Here is a 15946-nt window from a genome sequence, read left to right as displayed (position 1 = left end):
TAGAGAGGAAAAAATGTTTTTTAGCCGCCTAACATCGTTTAATGGAAACGCTGTCATTTCGCAATAATTTTTTCTCCTTTTTCTTCACAAAAGTTTGCACAAATCTGTAATGGAAACCAGGCTAGTGAGGTTGACACAAAACCAATCAGGGCTGCATTTCCCAAAAGCATCGTAAGCCTAAGTAGATCATAAAACCATTGCCACCAATGGTCTCTACAATCAACTTGGCCCACAATGCTTTTGGGAAACGCAGCCCATGTCATTGCCCTATTTTAATCTGTCATTGACTAGGATATGATAACCCACAGTAATATCTGCTTGGCTTCTTTTTGGTGGACTGCTCAACTCTGCATATTGATGTAGCCATTGGCATTATTGGATCAGAAAATTGCAGGAATCTGATTCTGGTTCTGACAAATAGCTAATATATTATTATAACTTGCTGCTGCTTCTAATGTTTAATGGTGATTTGTGGGTGAATATTGAAGTCAACATGAATTGCCAATCACAACACTTTTTCCCGTAATGTGTTGCATTGTAGAAACAAGCTTTTTTCAATGCACAAAAAAAAAAAGAGTCTTGTTTTGAGTGACTAATGAATCGAACTGCTTAAAAATAGTGGGAAAAAAAACAAAATGGTGTCAGTTTTGATTTAACATTGAAATAATCCTTTCCAGAATCAGCGACTACATGGACCTGACACCTGTCGACATCGTAGGGAAAAGATGTTATCACTTCATTCACGCAGAGGACGTGGAAGGCATTCGGCAAAGCCATTTAGACCGTGAGTATCCATCCAATCAATCTGTGCAGCCACCCAACAGTGCCAAAAACTACAGGATGGTTGTTAAAGAGCAAGATTCAGTGTCCTTACATGCTTTAGCGGGACTCATTGATCATTGGTCAATGACATCCTGAGAGCACACTGTGTTACGTGCCAAAGCTGGTGTAATGTGTTCACTGCAGCACTTCAGCGTAATGGGACAGCAGTGTGACAGGCAAGATTATCCATGCTAGCGGTTCTTCTCATAACTGTCCATGAAGAACCGCTTCCCTCTGCCAGACGGGTAGGCGAGCGCACGTCTTCCAAACAAGCCACACATCGCTTGCAAGGCATAGAACGTGGCTGAGAATCTCTGTTCGTTTGACATTACACATCTTACACATTTCACTCCTCCTTTCAGCTTTAGTTGCTCCTCTCAATGCACAGGCGCCACATTTCGAGTGCATTTTTATGTCATGTAGTATTCATCTGGGCCGATCCACCACTGCAGAGCCCTTTGAAGGTTCCTCAACCTTTTGCACGCGCTGCTTTCATCGCGCTCGGCAGGAGGGCCGCTGACCGTCTGGAGGAACGTTCATGCTTCTTGAATATCTTAAATCATCTGTTAAGTGTGTTTTGGCAGCACACCTTTTCCGCTCCCCTCCACCACCATGGCAGAAATTCAAAGCGTCATTGAGAGCGGCGTAGCGTTTCATACAGTAAATGTGTGTGCTGCTCTACAGCAGGCAGGTTGCCATTATTTAAGTAGTGAGGGTTGAGGCACAGGAAGAGGAGGAGGAGGGGGATAAATCCCTCGTTTTATTAGGTGTTTGCAGAGGAGGGTGGGTGTCCTTGGGGCTGGCAAGGGAATTTGGAGCTGTCTGATTAGATATTGGGAGTTCAACTGAATTAGAGCGCAATTACCACTGTATTGCACTGTCCCTTTGCCTTAAAAAGCCACCAGATTGGGTCCATTAGACCTTGATTTGAAACCCAGCGGAGGCAGAGGAGAGAGGACTGAAGCCCTGGATTGCATTGATAGCGGAGAGAGAGAAAGAGATGGTGTGAAAGGAGAGAGAGGAATACGCACTAAGAGAGAACTGCACATCCCCAGCTACCCCTGGCTTTCTAACCATCTATTACGCATTAGCGTGACGGCAATCAACATAAATCTAGCCGCACTGCGAATGACCGTTCACAACGCTGCAGTAGAGAGTGGATAGGGATGCCGTTTCCGCATTTTACTTTGCACGGTTATGCTCGATATGATAAAATGCTGGTTGAAACACTGTTTGAAAATGTTGCTTCCCACGCTGTAATCTACTCAAAATTTAAAGACCTTTTTTCTTTTTTTCTTTTTTTTTTACATATTTGTGGTCAAAGAAAAATCATGTTTTGATAGTTATCAGCACCTTTGTTCAAATTAATGACCGTTAGATATTTTTTTTATATATTTTTGTGGTCAAAGAGCCATATTTATCTAGTACAAAAACAATAAAAAACTGAATCAAACTCAATCTCAATTTGAGCAGATAAATTTAAACCAAATACTCTACCAATAACTAATGCAACTAGAAAATGGTAGATAAATGTGTTGAACTGATTTCGTAAGTTCCTTCAAATGAGAGATACCATAGTTTGAGATGGGGTTTGATTATTGTTCATTATTCCTGCTGTCACACTACTACTTGCTACTTTTAGTTTTATTCCCCAACACAGGTTAAATGCATTATAATGATGTGTGTGTCAGAGCCAGATCTTCAGGTGTCTGCATGAACATGACGCGCGTGACTAAGGAGCAGATACAGTGATCTCCCGCTGATTGCTAATCAGACACTGATATCAGATCACACAGGGCCATCAGATTGGTTAGAGCCAGGGATAAGAGGGATGATGTCAGTCTGGTCAAACCTCTCGACAGATCTGTGCTGCAGATGCAGTGACGTGTGCGGGCCTTTGGCTTGAGTGCATGCATGTGGTTGTGTTCTTAATGCGTTGGGATGTATGATATATTACAGATGCATATTGGAGAGGTCATAGTCCACTGCTCAATTGTTTAAGGGCCTGATAAAGCATTTAGAGCAGATCTGTTCAAATTGAACACCTTGACCTACGGTTGCTTAAAGAGTTGTTTATGCTCCTTTATAAAATGGGAAGTTCAGACAAGATTATAATCTACAAAGTGGTTGAAAAGTCTGGTTTAATGCAAAGTGGCTTGACAACCATAACCTACAGTTGGGCTTATGAACTATAATTAGCAGAATAATTGTTATTAATTTAATTCATATTGCTGTTACAGCCATTTTATAAAAGCAATAATTCAAGGTTGTGCATAACAGTGGTTTTAAATAAAACGTTCTGTCATGAAATTCTAGATGGCGCAGGCTAAAAGGTCCTTAACTCAAACTGCTTGCAATCACATGATTCTCTGAAGGGCACAGCTGATTGGTTCCTGCTGTATCAGTAGCCAATGAGCGCACATGTTCAGCCTTCAAAGACTTTGTTAGCATTTGCTGTAGCGTTTGCTGCACGCTTTCAAAAACCCTCCACCTTCCCCAGCTCCGCCTGCATAGATCTGCTACGGTTAATTCATGTGTACAACAGCAGCATGTTTTACATGCTCACAGCAGCGTGTCGTGTATGTACTGGCAAAAGTCCCGTACTTGCTCTTCAGCAGGTCTATTCCACCAAGACCAAACATATCAAAATTGTTATACCCATGCAAAACACTCAGAGAGTTGTCATGACAGAACTACAGTTACGGTAAACTCACTGTACTGCACATTCTCTCGTGGGCTTCTTACTACTTTTAGGACATGCTAAAACATGACCTATCATCTATTTGTTTAACGGCTTAATTTGAGCTTTATAACTGGATAAAATTATCTCTAGTTTACTGAAGGAAAATTAGAAAGCCGACTGTGGTGCTCATGAAGCATTTGAGAGCAGGTGTTTTATATGGGCAGAAATGCATTGTGACAGCTCTGACCTCACCTGCGTCAGCTTCAGAACAGGACCAACACGGCTTAAATTAATAAAAGACACTGTGTTACACGACTACGTATAATACTCACCGCATAAATGCTCCGCGGGTGTGTGTGTGTGTGTATTTACCAGCTGAGAAAGAGCGAGAGAGAGACAGAGGTGGGAAACGATGGCTCACAGAAGTGTGGAGAAACCTCAGGAGACTGAAGCTCTGTGCCTGAAGGCAGACTACAAGAGCCGGTCTCTGAAGAGTAGTTCAAACTGACTTTAATGAAAAACTCCCTTCACTCCTTATTGTGCTTGAAGATAGACTCCACAGCTGCGGAAAAATACACCTGCTCTAACACCCATCGCATGTACCGTTGACAATGTTTCTTCAGTTTTCTTCCATAATGGATTCAGAGTAAATATGAAATATGTTTCTGTATCCATGGATATACTGTATTTACGTCAGCAGGGATTCATTTGAATGTTTTGTTGTTGTTTTAATGTAATTCTAATTAATTTTAGTTGTTTGGACCAGTTTAGCCAAGGTTGTCAACTAGTCTGGTTAGACCAGCATTCTCAACCAGCACATGGCCATAAAAAGCAAGCTTTGACCAGCTAGAAACTGGATTTCGTTTTGGATTTTATAACACTAGGAAATCTTTAAAACCAGCAGATGATAGCATCTTTACTTGTAGTTATTCTAAATGCCTTGAAAGTGGTCATAGTCGTAATTTCACTTCTCACCGTTTCTATAAATGGCCAACGTGTTTACTTCCTCTGCTGGTGAAGTTTTGCCATTAAATCCAAAGAATACAAGTTAAAAACCTCCAATTCACTTGTCCAGCCAAACCCTGCCTAGGTGCCGCAGATCTGCATGTCTGCTCTCTCATTCATAAAAGGCTTGTCTTTACAATAATACCCCAGTGGACTGCAAGGACTTTTCCATAAAGCAATTTCACGGGTGTAAATTACTTACTTTTATATGACAGTGACACCCTCCACCCCTCCTGCTGGAAGTGAGGCCACGCTGGGTAAAGGGTATCTGAAAGGTAGCTGCTATTATGGAAGGGATCCAAGTGATTTAACAGAACTGAAGGACAGAGGCCCTGGTGCAGAGAGGGATAGAATGAGAAAGAACGGAAGTAGAGAGAGAGAGAGACCATCCTGCAGGCTTGCCCGAGGCTCCAGGAGAAGGCAGGCAGATTAAAGAGGCCGTATTCCTTTTAAAGCCTCCAAAAGCAGCCAACGACTCCTGCACCGGAAAAAAAAGAAAAGAGGGATACAGAAAGAGAAGAGCGAGGAGGGGGAAAGAGAAAGGGGTGGCTTCATTACCACTAAATCAATAACTCAAGCAGCCCCTGATTGATTTAATGGCAGCGTAACTGAAAGGGGGTTAAAAAATAAGCCTCACCTGTACAGACGTGGTGCCGGGTGGAGCCGAGGGGGCCAGCACATCAAATGCAGATGCAGATGAGATCAGGTTTAAAGGCAGGGGGAAAAATGTCCTGGAAACTTGTAGACAGTAATGAGGGTTTAAAGAGACCGCTCAGACTCACGTGTTCACAGATAAGAAAAAAAAAAAAACTGTATATGCATGACCAGATTTAATATATTGAAAATGTATAATACTTATCCAATTTAATGTACATTACTGGCACATGCATCTATCTACCACTGTGAGATTTTAAAACTATTTCAAAAGAAAAGTGTTAGAAATAGAAAATAGAAAATAGAGAAACGTAATGTTTCCACCTCTTAATTTAGTACAGTTGAAGCTGGTTTTAGGGAATATTTACCATAGCAGGTCTTTATTTTATCATCAGTTTTGTCATTTCACATGCAAAATATGATGTTTTTTTCCACGAGCACTTAGAATGCTTAGATGCATTCCATGTGTACTAAACCCTTCCATAGACTCTCAGTCGCATGTAAACTTTGTTGAAGAGAATGAAGGTGAGTCAAGGGCATGCCCACTGGCCACAGCGAACAAGTCAGATAAACAACCCATAGCTTTTTGTCTCAATTTTCTGGAGTTACAGCTTAGTTTTACATTTATTGGTACAGAAAGCAGTCGGTGAACTAAAGTCAATTATCAGAGCCTTTGGGACAGCTTCTTAAACAATGCTATTAGTCTGTAATGATTTTAATTACTAGACTTATTCTTTTATAAATCATTCTTCTCAATGGACTCTTTTTATGGAAAGGGCTATTTGTAACTGTAATTAAACCCAGAATCTGAATTTACTGCCGTGCTTGGATTCCGACTGTTTCTGTTGTGCAGAACAATGATTAATGCAAATTCATATTATTTGAGATCGCCATTTAGCGCTTAATTTAGCCAAAATTATGGCAACTGCCACAGTGTCTTCACATGAGTAGCCTCAGACAAGGACACAATTACAGAGCCCTTAGCAAACAGTCACAGCACCCTCTGCTGGGCTTTGGAGATTAATAATGTTCATAATGTTAACACAGCATGAAATAATGGATAGGTTTGAGCTTTACCTTGGCACACTAAATGTGAATATTATGATTATTATTAGTTGTTGTTGTAATTAAACCCGAGTATATGTATTGCTGTAAACTTTTGAAAACTTAAGCAGTCTCATTTCATATATTACAATGTTCACAGGTTTATTCCCTTTTTTCCTCTTCCATTTTCCTCTTCCTCCATCTTTCCTTTCTTGTATCATCTCCTCTTTCTATAGTAATGAATAAAGGTCAAAGTGTGACAAAGTATTACCGCTGGATTCAGAAGAATGGAGGTTATATCTGGATCCAGTCCAGTGCCACTATTGCAATCAACGCCAAGAACGCCAATGAAAAAAACATCATCTGGGTCAACTATGTACTGAGGTATACGAGTCTTTTACTTTGATGAAAATGCCATATCTTTAGATTTTGATTTGTTCCATCCGGCACTGTAACAAGATGAAAGTATTTCCCACTTGAGAGAGTTAGTAATTGTCTGCTCTTCTGTAAGATGACGAAGGCTAAACGCACCACTCTTCTCAAACTGCTTTTGGGTCTGTGCACGGGCTGAGAGAACATTAGAATGCTCTGTGGTTTGGGCCGCAGTGAATCAATCAGGATGTCTGGAACATTCTAGAGAAGAGAGTGAAGGATGTTTCACACAGCTGTGAATGATTCTCAGCTGGCAAAGTGAATGACTTCTATCTTCTAAATTTGTCTTTTTATGTGGTTTCTTTTTTAATGGGCAGTAATCCAGAGTACAAAGACACACCTATGGACATCGCACAGCTGCCTAACCTGCCAGAGAAAGCATCAGAGTCCTCGGAAACATCTGATTCTGAATCCGACTCCAAGGAGAATTCTGGTAGCGTACCACTCTCGTCCCATTCCATTGCAAATATGATACCATTTCCCACAAAACATTCCAGAATAAGTGGAAGGTTGCTGGTTTGATCCACACATGGAGCAAGCCCTAAATCCATTATTATGCCCTTGAGAAGGAGACTTAAAGCCAGTTTTTCTTGCTCCATGGTTGTTGTCCTAGTTCGTGGAACTGTTTTTAATTCTTTACAATCAAGTAGTCTTCTAAAAAAAAAAAAAAAACTATATACACAACACACTTGTCTTTTAACCAAATGCAAATGTCTCATCTGAGGGCTCTTACTGTGTAAAATATCTTCATTCCAATAATTACTGGAAATTATGTAGGACAAGGAAATGTGGTGCTTTCGCCATGTCCCTAAAACTGGTGTAAATAGTCAATTAAAACTCCACAGCCAGTTGGAGATATTAATTATACATTCCAAAAGAAGATGAAGTGAGATTCCAAAGATGGTGGAGGCTATGAATGAGCAAGGCCAGTTGACAGTCTGGGGAAAGTGCCAACATATTGGCCCCTGAGCATCTCTGCCTGCCGAGCCTTTTGCCAGCCTTCATCACAAAGGTTACAGACTGTGCCAGCTGCAGCTGGACCAAACCATGCCCTCTTCTCCTCTCAGACTCCCTACACATCTCTACACCCCGCCTTCTCCTTCTGTCTTTCTCTGTCTCTTTATCTCTCTCCCTGTGTTTCTCTTCCAATGCAGACATGCTTTTCCTAAGGCCAGAATTTCCAATTCCCCCCCCCATCAAGGTCACTTGTTCTGAACAGAATTCGAGCCTTTCATGACAAAACTAATGATACATCACATCATACACAAGTCACCAGTGGCTAATGCTGCAACCAAAACAAAGAACCGTTTATATCCCAGGTGTAATTGTGTCCTGTTCATATATACAAGTAATATATGTCCAACTGGAGCTCTCCCAACTATCTAAGCTTTAAATCAATACCCTTATTCTAAAACTCCCAATCATGTTTAGTGAACTATGGTTCTTGTGCAAGGTACTGATAAACTATGACATGATGATGTGAATGGAAACTTGTCCTCTAAACCTTTTTCTTTCTCCCAGAAGACAACGAAAACTCCAAATCAGGTGGGAAGGGGAATCAGTCTTCTGAGAACAGTGAAGATCCAGAGACGGACAGTAAGAAACAGACAGGCCGGCCGCCAGAGCAAGAGATGAGACGACAGGAGGAAGGAGACAGTTCCAGCAATCCAGAAAGTCAGGACAGTGATGACAGCCTGGAACCTTCTGACTGTGAAACCGACCACAAGGAGGGCCGCTTGGGTGGTTTACACATAAAGGTAGAGCGCTATGGTGACGGCGAGGTGGAGGAATTGCAGGACTCGCCCTCCTCTTGCTCCTCCTCAGAAGAAGAAGAGGAGGATGATGCAGAAGATATTGTGAAGGACTGCAACAGTGGACGAGAGTTGACCGGGCCGGCAATGAGTAAACACCAGAAGAGAAAGAAGAGGAGGAAAAAGCAGAAATGGGATGATAGTCGCCAACGTCTCCGTCTGTCTCCCTCGGCTGCTGCAACCCCCAGCCCCGGCAGCCTGGACCCCACCCTCGGAGACCAGCCTCCCCTTCTGCTTCCACCCTCCCCGACCAGTTCCTCTGTGCTGAAGATCAAGACTGAGATGTCGGAACCTATAAACTTCGACAACGACAGCAGCATCTGGAACTACCCACCCAATCGAGAGATCTCCCGTAACGAGTCCCCCTACAGCATGACAAAACCCCACGACACCTTCCCTTCCCCCCCGCCTGCCGGCCTGCAGGTGTCCATTCCCGACTCCGTCCTCACTCCACCTGGTGCCGAGGGTGGAGGAGGCAGCAGAAAGCCCAATTTCAACGGCAACAGTAGCAGTGGCAACAATAACAGCGCCCCCACCTCCGTGTCCAGCGCAACTCCAGGCAGCTTGGTTCCTCCTTCCAGTTCAACCACCGCTGACCCGCTCTCCCCACCTCTCTCTGCCTCACCGCGGGACAAGCAGCAGGGTACGCCCACCTCCTCCGGTTCCCTGCTCTACACCAGTGATCTGGAAGCCCTGCAGAGGTTACAAGCGGGGAATGTGGTGCTTCCATTGGTGCACAGAGTCACAGGAACGCTCGCCGCCACCAGCACGGCATCCCCACGAGTCTACACCACTGGAACGATCCGATACGCCCCGGCAGATGTCAGCCTGGCCATGCAGGGCAACCTCCTGCCTAACGCCCACACTGCTGTGAACTTTGTTGATGGGCCCGGTTTCGGCATAGACCCCAAGACACCCATGGAGATGCTTTACCATCACGTGCACCGGCTCAACATGTCCACCCCCTTTGGGGCCACAGTCAGCGGAGCCGGGCTCACGCAGATGCCTGCTGCTAACGTCTTCACCACAGCAGAGGGACTCTTTTCCACGCTTCCGTTTCCCGTCTACAGCAACGGCATCCACAACACACAGACTCTGGAGCGCAAGGAGGATTGAAGCAAAACATTGAGACCATATTACTGTGTTCAACTGTGTTAAAAAGACTCTGTCTGAGGCAAAAAGACTGTGTATCAAAGTTGGGGAAAAGTGAGATGTTCTAGCACTTTGAATTTTGAGCAATTGAGCTTGTGTAACTGAAATCAATGGTTTCTCTTTCTGTGTCTTTCTATCTCTTCGACTTTCTCTTTCTTCTCTCTCGCCTCCTCACACAAGTTCTTGATGACGGTTTCTCTAAACGGACTAAACAGACTCATCTCTATTGTAAAGAGTTCCCTCTGAGCCACAGGGAATTCATAGCACTGTAGCGTATGTCTTCTCTGGGGTGAAATATTTGTCCAGAGTATCTAACATCCTCATTAGGATGTCTTAAAGGTATTAGAAAAAGAAAATTGACAAGAAAAGAAACGGTTCCTGTTTCTAACGGTATCTTGATGTAATCGAGATTGATGCTGATAAAAGGATGTTACCCTATTTGATGTAGTTCAAAGGGTTTTAAGGTTCTTTCTAAAGGGGGAATAGTATTTTAGAAATAATGCTTTTTCTTCGTTTTTTATAGCTCAACTTGCAAATCATGCATTTAAAAAAGCAATTTTAGCCGGGTATTGACCTGTGAATAGAATGTTACTATAAAATCCCAGGACATGGAACAGGTCAGTGTGAGATTTCTCCAGTTCCATCATCTTTTTGCAGATCCATGGTGCTATCATTGAGTTACCCTCACTCAGCTGGCTGATGTAGGTACTGTTCCGGAACTCCAGACAAATGGCGGCTTCAGAGCTTTTCTACAGAAAAGTCAAACATCTAACAGACTTCTTTTGTTTTTATTATTATTATTATGTTCATCACTTATTATTATGTTCACCACCTGTGAGCATGTGGTACATTGAGTATTTTAACTCAATCTGAATGAATCCGGAGAGAGGGATACGCTAAAGTTTGTATTTTTTTTTTTTTTCTCGTTGAATTCCTTTCAATCTCTCAGTGCAACAGGCTAATTTTGCATCACAAACTTGAAGATGAATGTTAAAACTCCAACAGGCTTAGGTCAGAGCTATTCTTAATTGTTTTGAGGATTTTTTTTTTTTTTATTATTATTATAAATGTTTGGCTTAATTGTTTACACTCCCTCTTTAGCTTACAAGCCTGGTTTCCTTTCCGAAATCAGTTTCCCTTCATCCCTTACCCCTTAAACTCTCTCTAAAAATCACATATCAAACAGAGATTGTAATAAGGACATGCATTTTCAATCAAAAAATGTGTTTTGAAAATCCACATTTCTAATTTTTATCCACTGTTGCCAAAAAAAAAAAACCTACTCTCACAGTTTGGTGTTAAAACACTGTGATTTGATGTTTAAAAAAAACGAAAGTAATAAAACGGAAGAAAACTGTCACTTCATCCTTTGACAGCCGTCCATCAAGTCATCTATTATGCAGCGTGATAACCGTAAACTTGTACAATGTGTAAGTGTCATTGGCTGTCAGTCTCCATAGCAACTTAAGTGTGTGTTACTATATGCAGTATATACTGAGCTAATGTAGCTGTTTTGTCCTTTGTCCTCTCTGTGCTAGTCCGGGCTTGGACGGGGAAACATTTGTTCTCCTTCCTGCCCCCTTGCAGTCTTAGTGAACCAGTGGAGGTTAGTGGATTTTGTGTGGTGGCCTTCCAATGTAGTGTCACCTTTTTTGCTGCTTCCTTTTTGTATGTATTACTTTTTTCTGTTTCTGCTATTGCTTTGCTGTTGTGTAGTCTACAGACCTCTCTCTCTCTCTTCTCAGAGATAAAAGACTCTAAACTAGCTCAAAGGTTTAAGGAGCCATTTTTTTGCCACTGAGGTATTCTGGGATTGCAGTTTCCAGCCCAAACGTGATGAGGAATAAAAAAACTGAAGTAGCATTTAGCAGACTGGAACCTTAAAAGCCTCAGATGTGAAACATTCCCAGAGTCCCTTGTGCTTCTCTTGTGCATTGGGTGTATTTCATTGGTTTCCACCAAACCTGTTGACTTCAATGACCCTGCAACTCACAGGAAATAATGAAGAAAAAAGAAAAAAAAACGATGACAGTAGTATTTCAGGACAATAAACAATTTTAAAGATTTCTAAAGAGATGAAAAAAGTATTTCGCACTATAAAATCTATTTTTATAGGTGTTTTGGAAATGCATGTTTACTAAGTTGATTGTTTGGTTTACTTGATTTTGTTCGGTCCAGCGGCTTTGTCGATGTTTAGTGTTTTTTAGTCTGTCCGGCAAAGGGAAGGGGGGCCTTCGTCTTTTTACCTGAATCAGGCTTCCCCCCGACATCAGGAAACTTGTGTCTGTGGTTTCTGTGAAGACGTGTTGTTACTCAAACCCAGGTCATGATATTAAATAATGTTTTTAAAAATGACAATGACGGGACTCGCTGTCTGAGCGGTTGCGGGAGAGCTTGGCGTCGCTGCTGCAGGTTAACAGGATCCTAGATTTTAGCATTTTGTACGTAGAGCAGAAGTGGTCAGGACGACGGGGGTTTGGGGACAGCTCCAAAAACAGACACTGTGGACCAGGAAATACACCCATATGTTACTAACAGAACAGCCGGGCGAGCTGTCTCAATGTATCTGTGTTGTGTCAAAATGATTGCTGGTGATTTAATCTTAAACTAATCTCAGCTGCTGTCAGATAAATAGTGTTTAAAATTACAATATGAGAAATCACTTCATTTACCTGTGAAGACTGTGTCTGTGTTTTTAACTATTTCTTGTACAATTATACAGATTCTTTTATGAGGAACTTGGTGCCAAGTAGAAGAATATGGGAGAAAGGGGATTCTCTTAGTATCAGTGTTAACAGTGTTATAAATTCTAAGTACAAACAAATTAAAATATTAAAAAGAGAAAACTATGGTACATTTTGATTTTGTTTTTTTGTTTTCAGAGGAAAAAAAAGACAAAAAAACAACTAACTGAAGCTAACTTTGAGTGCCTGGCTTATTTTTTTGGAAACACCATGAATTTTTTGTTCATTTACCATGAATAATGCTGCAATTCAAAAATGTACATACTTCATTTTACAACAGGGTTATTTTATACTTTTGTAGGTTTTCATCAGTTAAAGCGACATGTCATACATGGTTGTCTTTCTGTAACACAGTTTTTTTACCATCTTACAGGTGCCATATTCATAATAAACTTTTCTTGGATTTGTTACTATCTGGCATCATTTCTTTTACATTCTATTCATCATAAGTGAATGCCGAACATCAATGATTATTCTTTGCGTTCCTACTTTCCTGCCTCTTTATGTTTGTTCTTTTCCCTCCTATGTTTTTCTCCCGGTCTTTAGTTTTGGTTGATGTAGTTTTAGTTACCTACAGGTTTCAGGTAAGGGAATATCACCTGAATATTCCCATGTAGCCCTGCTGACTTTTGCATCCACACACAACAAATGGCAATCCAGTGCACTTGTACCAGGGCCGACATGTTTTGGCAGTGGCTGAGTAAATCTCCTTTACGTTGGACAGATTCTCACGGGTATTTCTGATATGTTTTTCCACCTCACGGTATCTTCACCAGGTTTTCAATTAGCAGGAATATTTCAATCTGTGTCTTCTATTATACTGATCTCACTGTAACTTCCTACGGCAAAGCTAAATAAAAGGGGAAAATGCTTCCTTTAAAAAAAAAAAAAAGTGTTTTACTTTAGATGTTTTTTTCCACAATGTTAGGTCCTGGTCTGTGACAACTTTATTGATCAGATGTTGTTGAAACACCATTTTCATTTCCATAATGTGATGAATTTCCAAGTGAAACAGGATATTCATATAGAAAACGGGTTGGGAGTGAAGGGCTTTTATTTAATCCATTGGGAATTGATTGGATTGTGCAAAGTGGACAAGGTTGGCTTTGAAGAAGGTTTTTTCAGTGGCAGAATGAGCCATTTATTTTTTATGAAAGAAAGATTATGAAGATATTTCTCTCTTTGAAAAAACACGCGGCAATATATTGTTCACAACGAGTCTGAAACAATAGAGAAATACTATTTCTCCAGCACATGTAAAGTTTGTGTTCCACAATGCAATGTGCTAGAATTGACCTCCCATTGTCATTCAGCGTTGGAGTCTGATGTTATTTGTTATAAATGATTAATCTGTCACATCATTACTGTTTAAAAATTAATGTGTCCTGTAATCTTTAATCAAAATGACTTCCCCCTCCCTCTTGCAGCATCATCTCTTCTCTTTTCTGATGATGTGTTTACTGACATGAGGGCGGGGCAACCTGTCACTCACATGAGATCCACCAATAGCAAACCTCAACCATCCAATCAATTCCGGCTGGACAAAATCAAGTCCCACCCTACATATTTTCTTGTTTGTGAAGCCGATTCACTCGGATATACACATCACAATAGGGAAGAAAAGACTATCGCAACTTCCACATCATCCGGGTATAAAGTGCACTTTTTCTTTTTGGAATTTTCAGTGTTAAAACACTACTCGCACTATTTATACTAAAAAATGGCAAAGAATCGTGCATATGTTTGCAAATTGGGATGCACATAGTTTTTCATTTCCAAGATAATAACTGGATGTCACTCACATGCAACATAATGAGCTCATTTGACAATAACACTAATGTTTGAAACACTTACAGTGGAATACAGTGTTTCCCCTACAATGTATTAAGCAGCGGCGCAGCGCCGCCGCTGGATTTTCAGCGCCGCTGCAAAATCTTCACATGATCAATAATATCACGACATTCACTTACACACGTTGCCATAAAAGGGGCCGTTCACATTCACGTTCACATGCAGATATTTCAAATGTGGACGCGCGGCAAGCGCGCTCATAATAGAAGCGACGCGGCGCGCACGTTTTCAGCATGGACAGATCAAAAGGTTTTCAGGCGCGGCTCTGTTCATGGTTGGCATAGCAACGACAGACGCCACGGGAGAGCGAGCAAGCGCTTGTGAAAAGGAGAAAGCGGTACGAACTTTTCTCCGTTGAAGTCTATGGGGTCGCTGTGTCCATTTTTTTACTGTCTATGGAAAATATGCCGTCCCGCCCCTCCGTGTTCGGCGATAAGGTTTCATTCTCGCGCAGCTTGTTTTAGTTACTTCACGTGCGAGTCTTTTCCGCTCCGTGTTTGCGCCGCGCTCTCGGTTCCGTGTGTGTGTGTGTGTGTGTGTGTGTGTCGGCGCACTGCGCTCTCTGCTCAATGTTCCACTCCGTGTTTGCGATGCGCGTTCTGCTCTGTGGTTAACGGCCCAAACGCTCCAATCATGTACCGATCATGCACTGGAAAAGCAAAGTATGCTCAAATAACGTGAAATTTCTCAGTAGTAGACTTCTGTTTGCTGAGCTGGTATAGCCATGCATGGTAAAATTACCTGCTCTGATCACATACTCTGGTAATAAGAGCTTTGTATGACTATACTTTATTTTGATAATTAGTCAAAAAATAAATATGTTAAATCTGAGTATGTTGCATAGAACTGAATGAAGAATAATATATTGATGTTTTATATTTTAATATAGGGCTATTTTCTGTCCAATTTGTGTGGACATTTTTCTTTTTTCCCCCTTTTTTGTGTGTTTGACTTAATTAGTGATTCTACATTTAAATATTGATGATTACAAGTTTGGAGGAAATGCAATTAATTGCGATTAATCACAGCAAATTGTGCGATTAATTCATTATTTTTTTAATCGATTCCCAGCCGTAATATATATATGTATATACAGTGCTATGCATAAATTTAGACACCCATGCTAGTTGACTAAAAAGAGGAATAAAAAATCATCTTTTGGAAATTGAACTTAATGCCTTAATTTAAAAAATGAGGAAAAATCCAACCTTTAAGGACACCAATTTTCTTTGTGAATGAATAATGTATCGTAAATAAATGTTCTTCCTTAAAATACAGGGTGCATAAGTTTGGACACCCCTATGTTAAATTCCCATAGAGGCAGGCAGATTTTTTATGTTTAAAGGCCAGTTACTTCATGGATCCAGGATACTATGCATCCTGATAAAGTTCCCTTGGCCTTCGGAATTGAAATAGCCCCACATCATCACATAGCCTTCACCATACCTAGAGATTGGCATGGTTTTATTTCAGTTAGCCTAATAGCTGGTTTGATTTGCATTGAGAGATGATCTTATGGAAAGTACCCCATGCCAAACTCTAGGTATGGTGAAGGCTATGTGATGATGTGGGGCTATTTTAATCTGCCTGCCTCTATGGGAATTTAACATAGGGGTGTACATACTTATGCACCCTGTATTTTAAAGAAGAACATTTATTTATTTACGATACATTATTCATTCACAAAGAAAATTGGTGTCCTTAAAGGTTGGATTTTTCCTAATTTTTTAAATTAAGGCATTAAGTTA

The 15946-nt window shown here is 41.1% G+C and overlaps 1 protein-coding gene across 1 annotated transcript in view; it reads left to right on the top strand.

The window, feature by feature from the left end:
* Nucleotides 1–9568, top strand: part of npas3 (neuronal PAS domain protein 3) — a 320695-nt gene extending 311127 nt beyond the window's left edge. The window contains exons 9-12 of the mRNA XM_081394441.1: nucleotides 678–784; nucleotides 6445–6592; nucleotides 6958–7073; nucleotides 8162–9568. Coding sequence (XP_081250567.1) covers nucleotides 678–784; nucleotides 6445–6592; nucleotides 6958–7073; nucleotides 8162–9567 — 1777 coding nt within the window. The 3' untranslated portion in view covers nucleotide 9568. The remainder of the gene's footprint in view (nucleotides 1–677; nucleotides 785–6444; nucleotides 6593–6957; nucleotides 7074–8161) is intronic.
* Nucleotides 9569–15946: the final 6378 nt, after the last annotated feature.

Source organism: Scardinius erythrophthalmus (genome assembly GCF_964197995.2).
Source record: "Scardinius erythrophthalmus genome assembly, chromosome: 19".
Classification (NCBI taxonomy): Eukaryota; Metazoa; Chordata; class Actinopteri; order Cypriniformes; family Leuciscidae; genus Scardinius; species Scardinius erythrophthalmus.
Note: the sequence above shows the minus strand (reverse complement) of the source record. Positions and strands in the feature narration are given on the sequence as shown.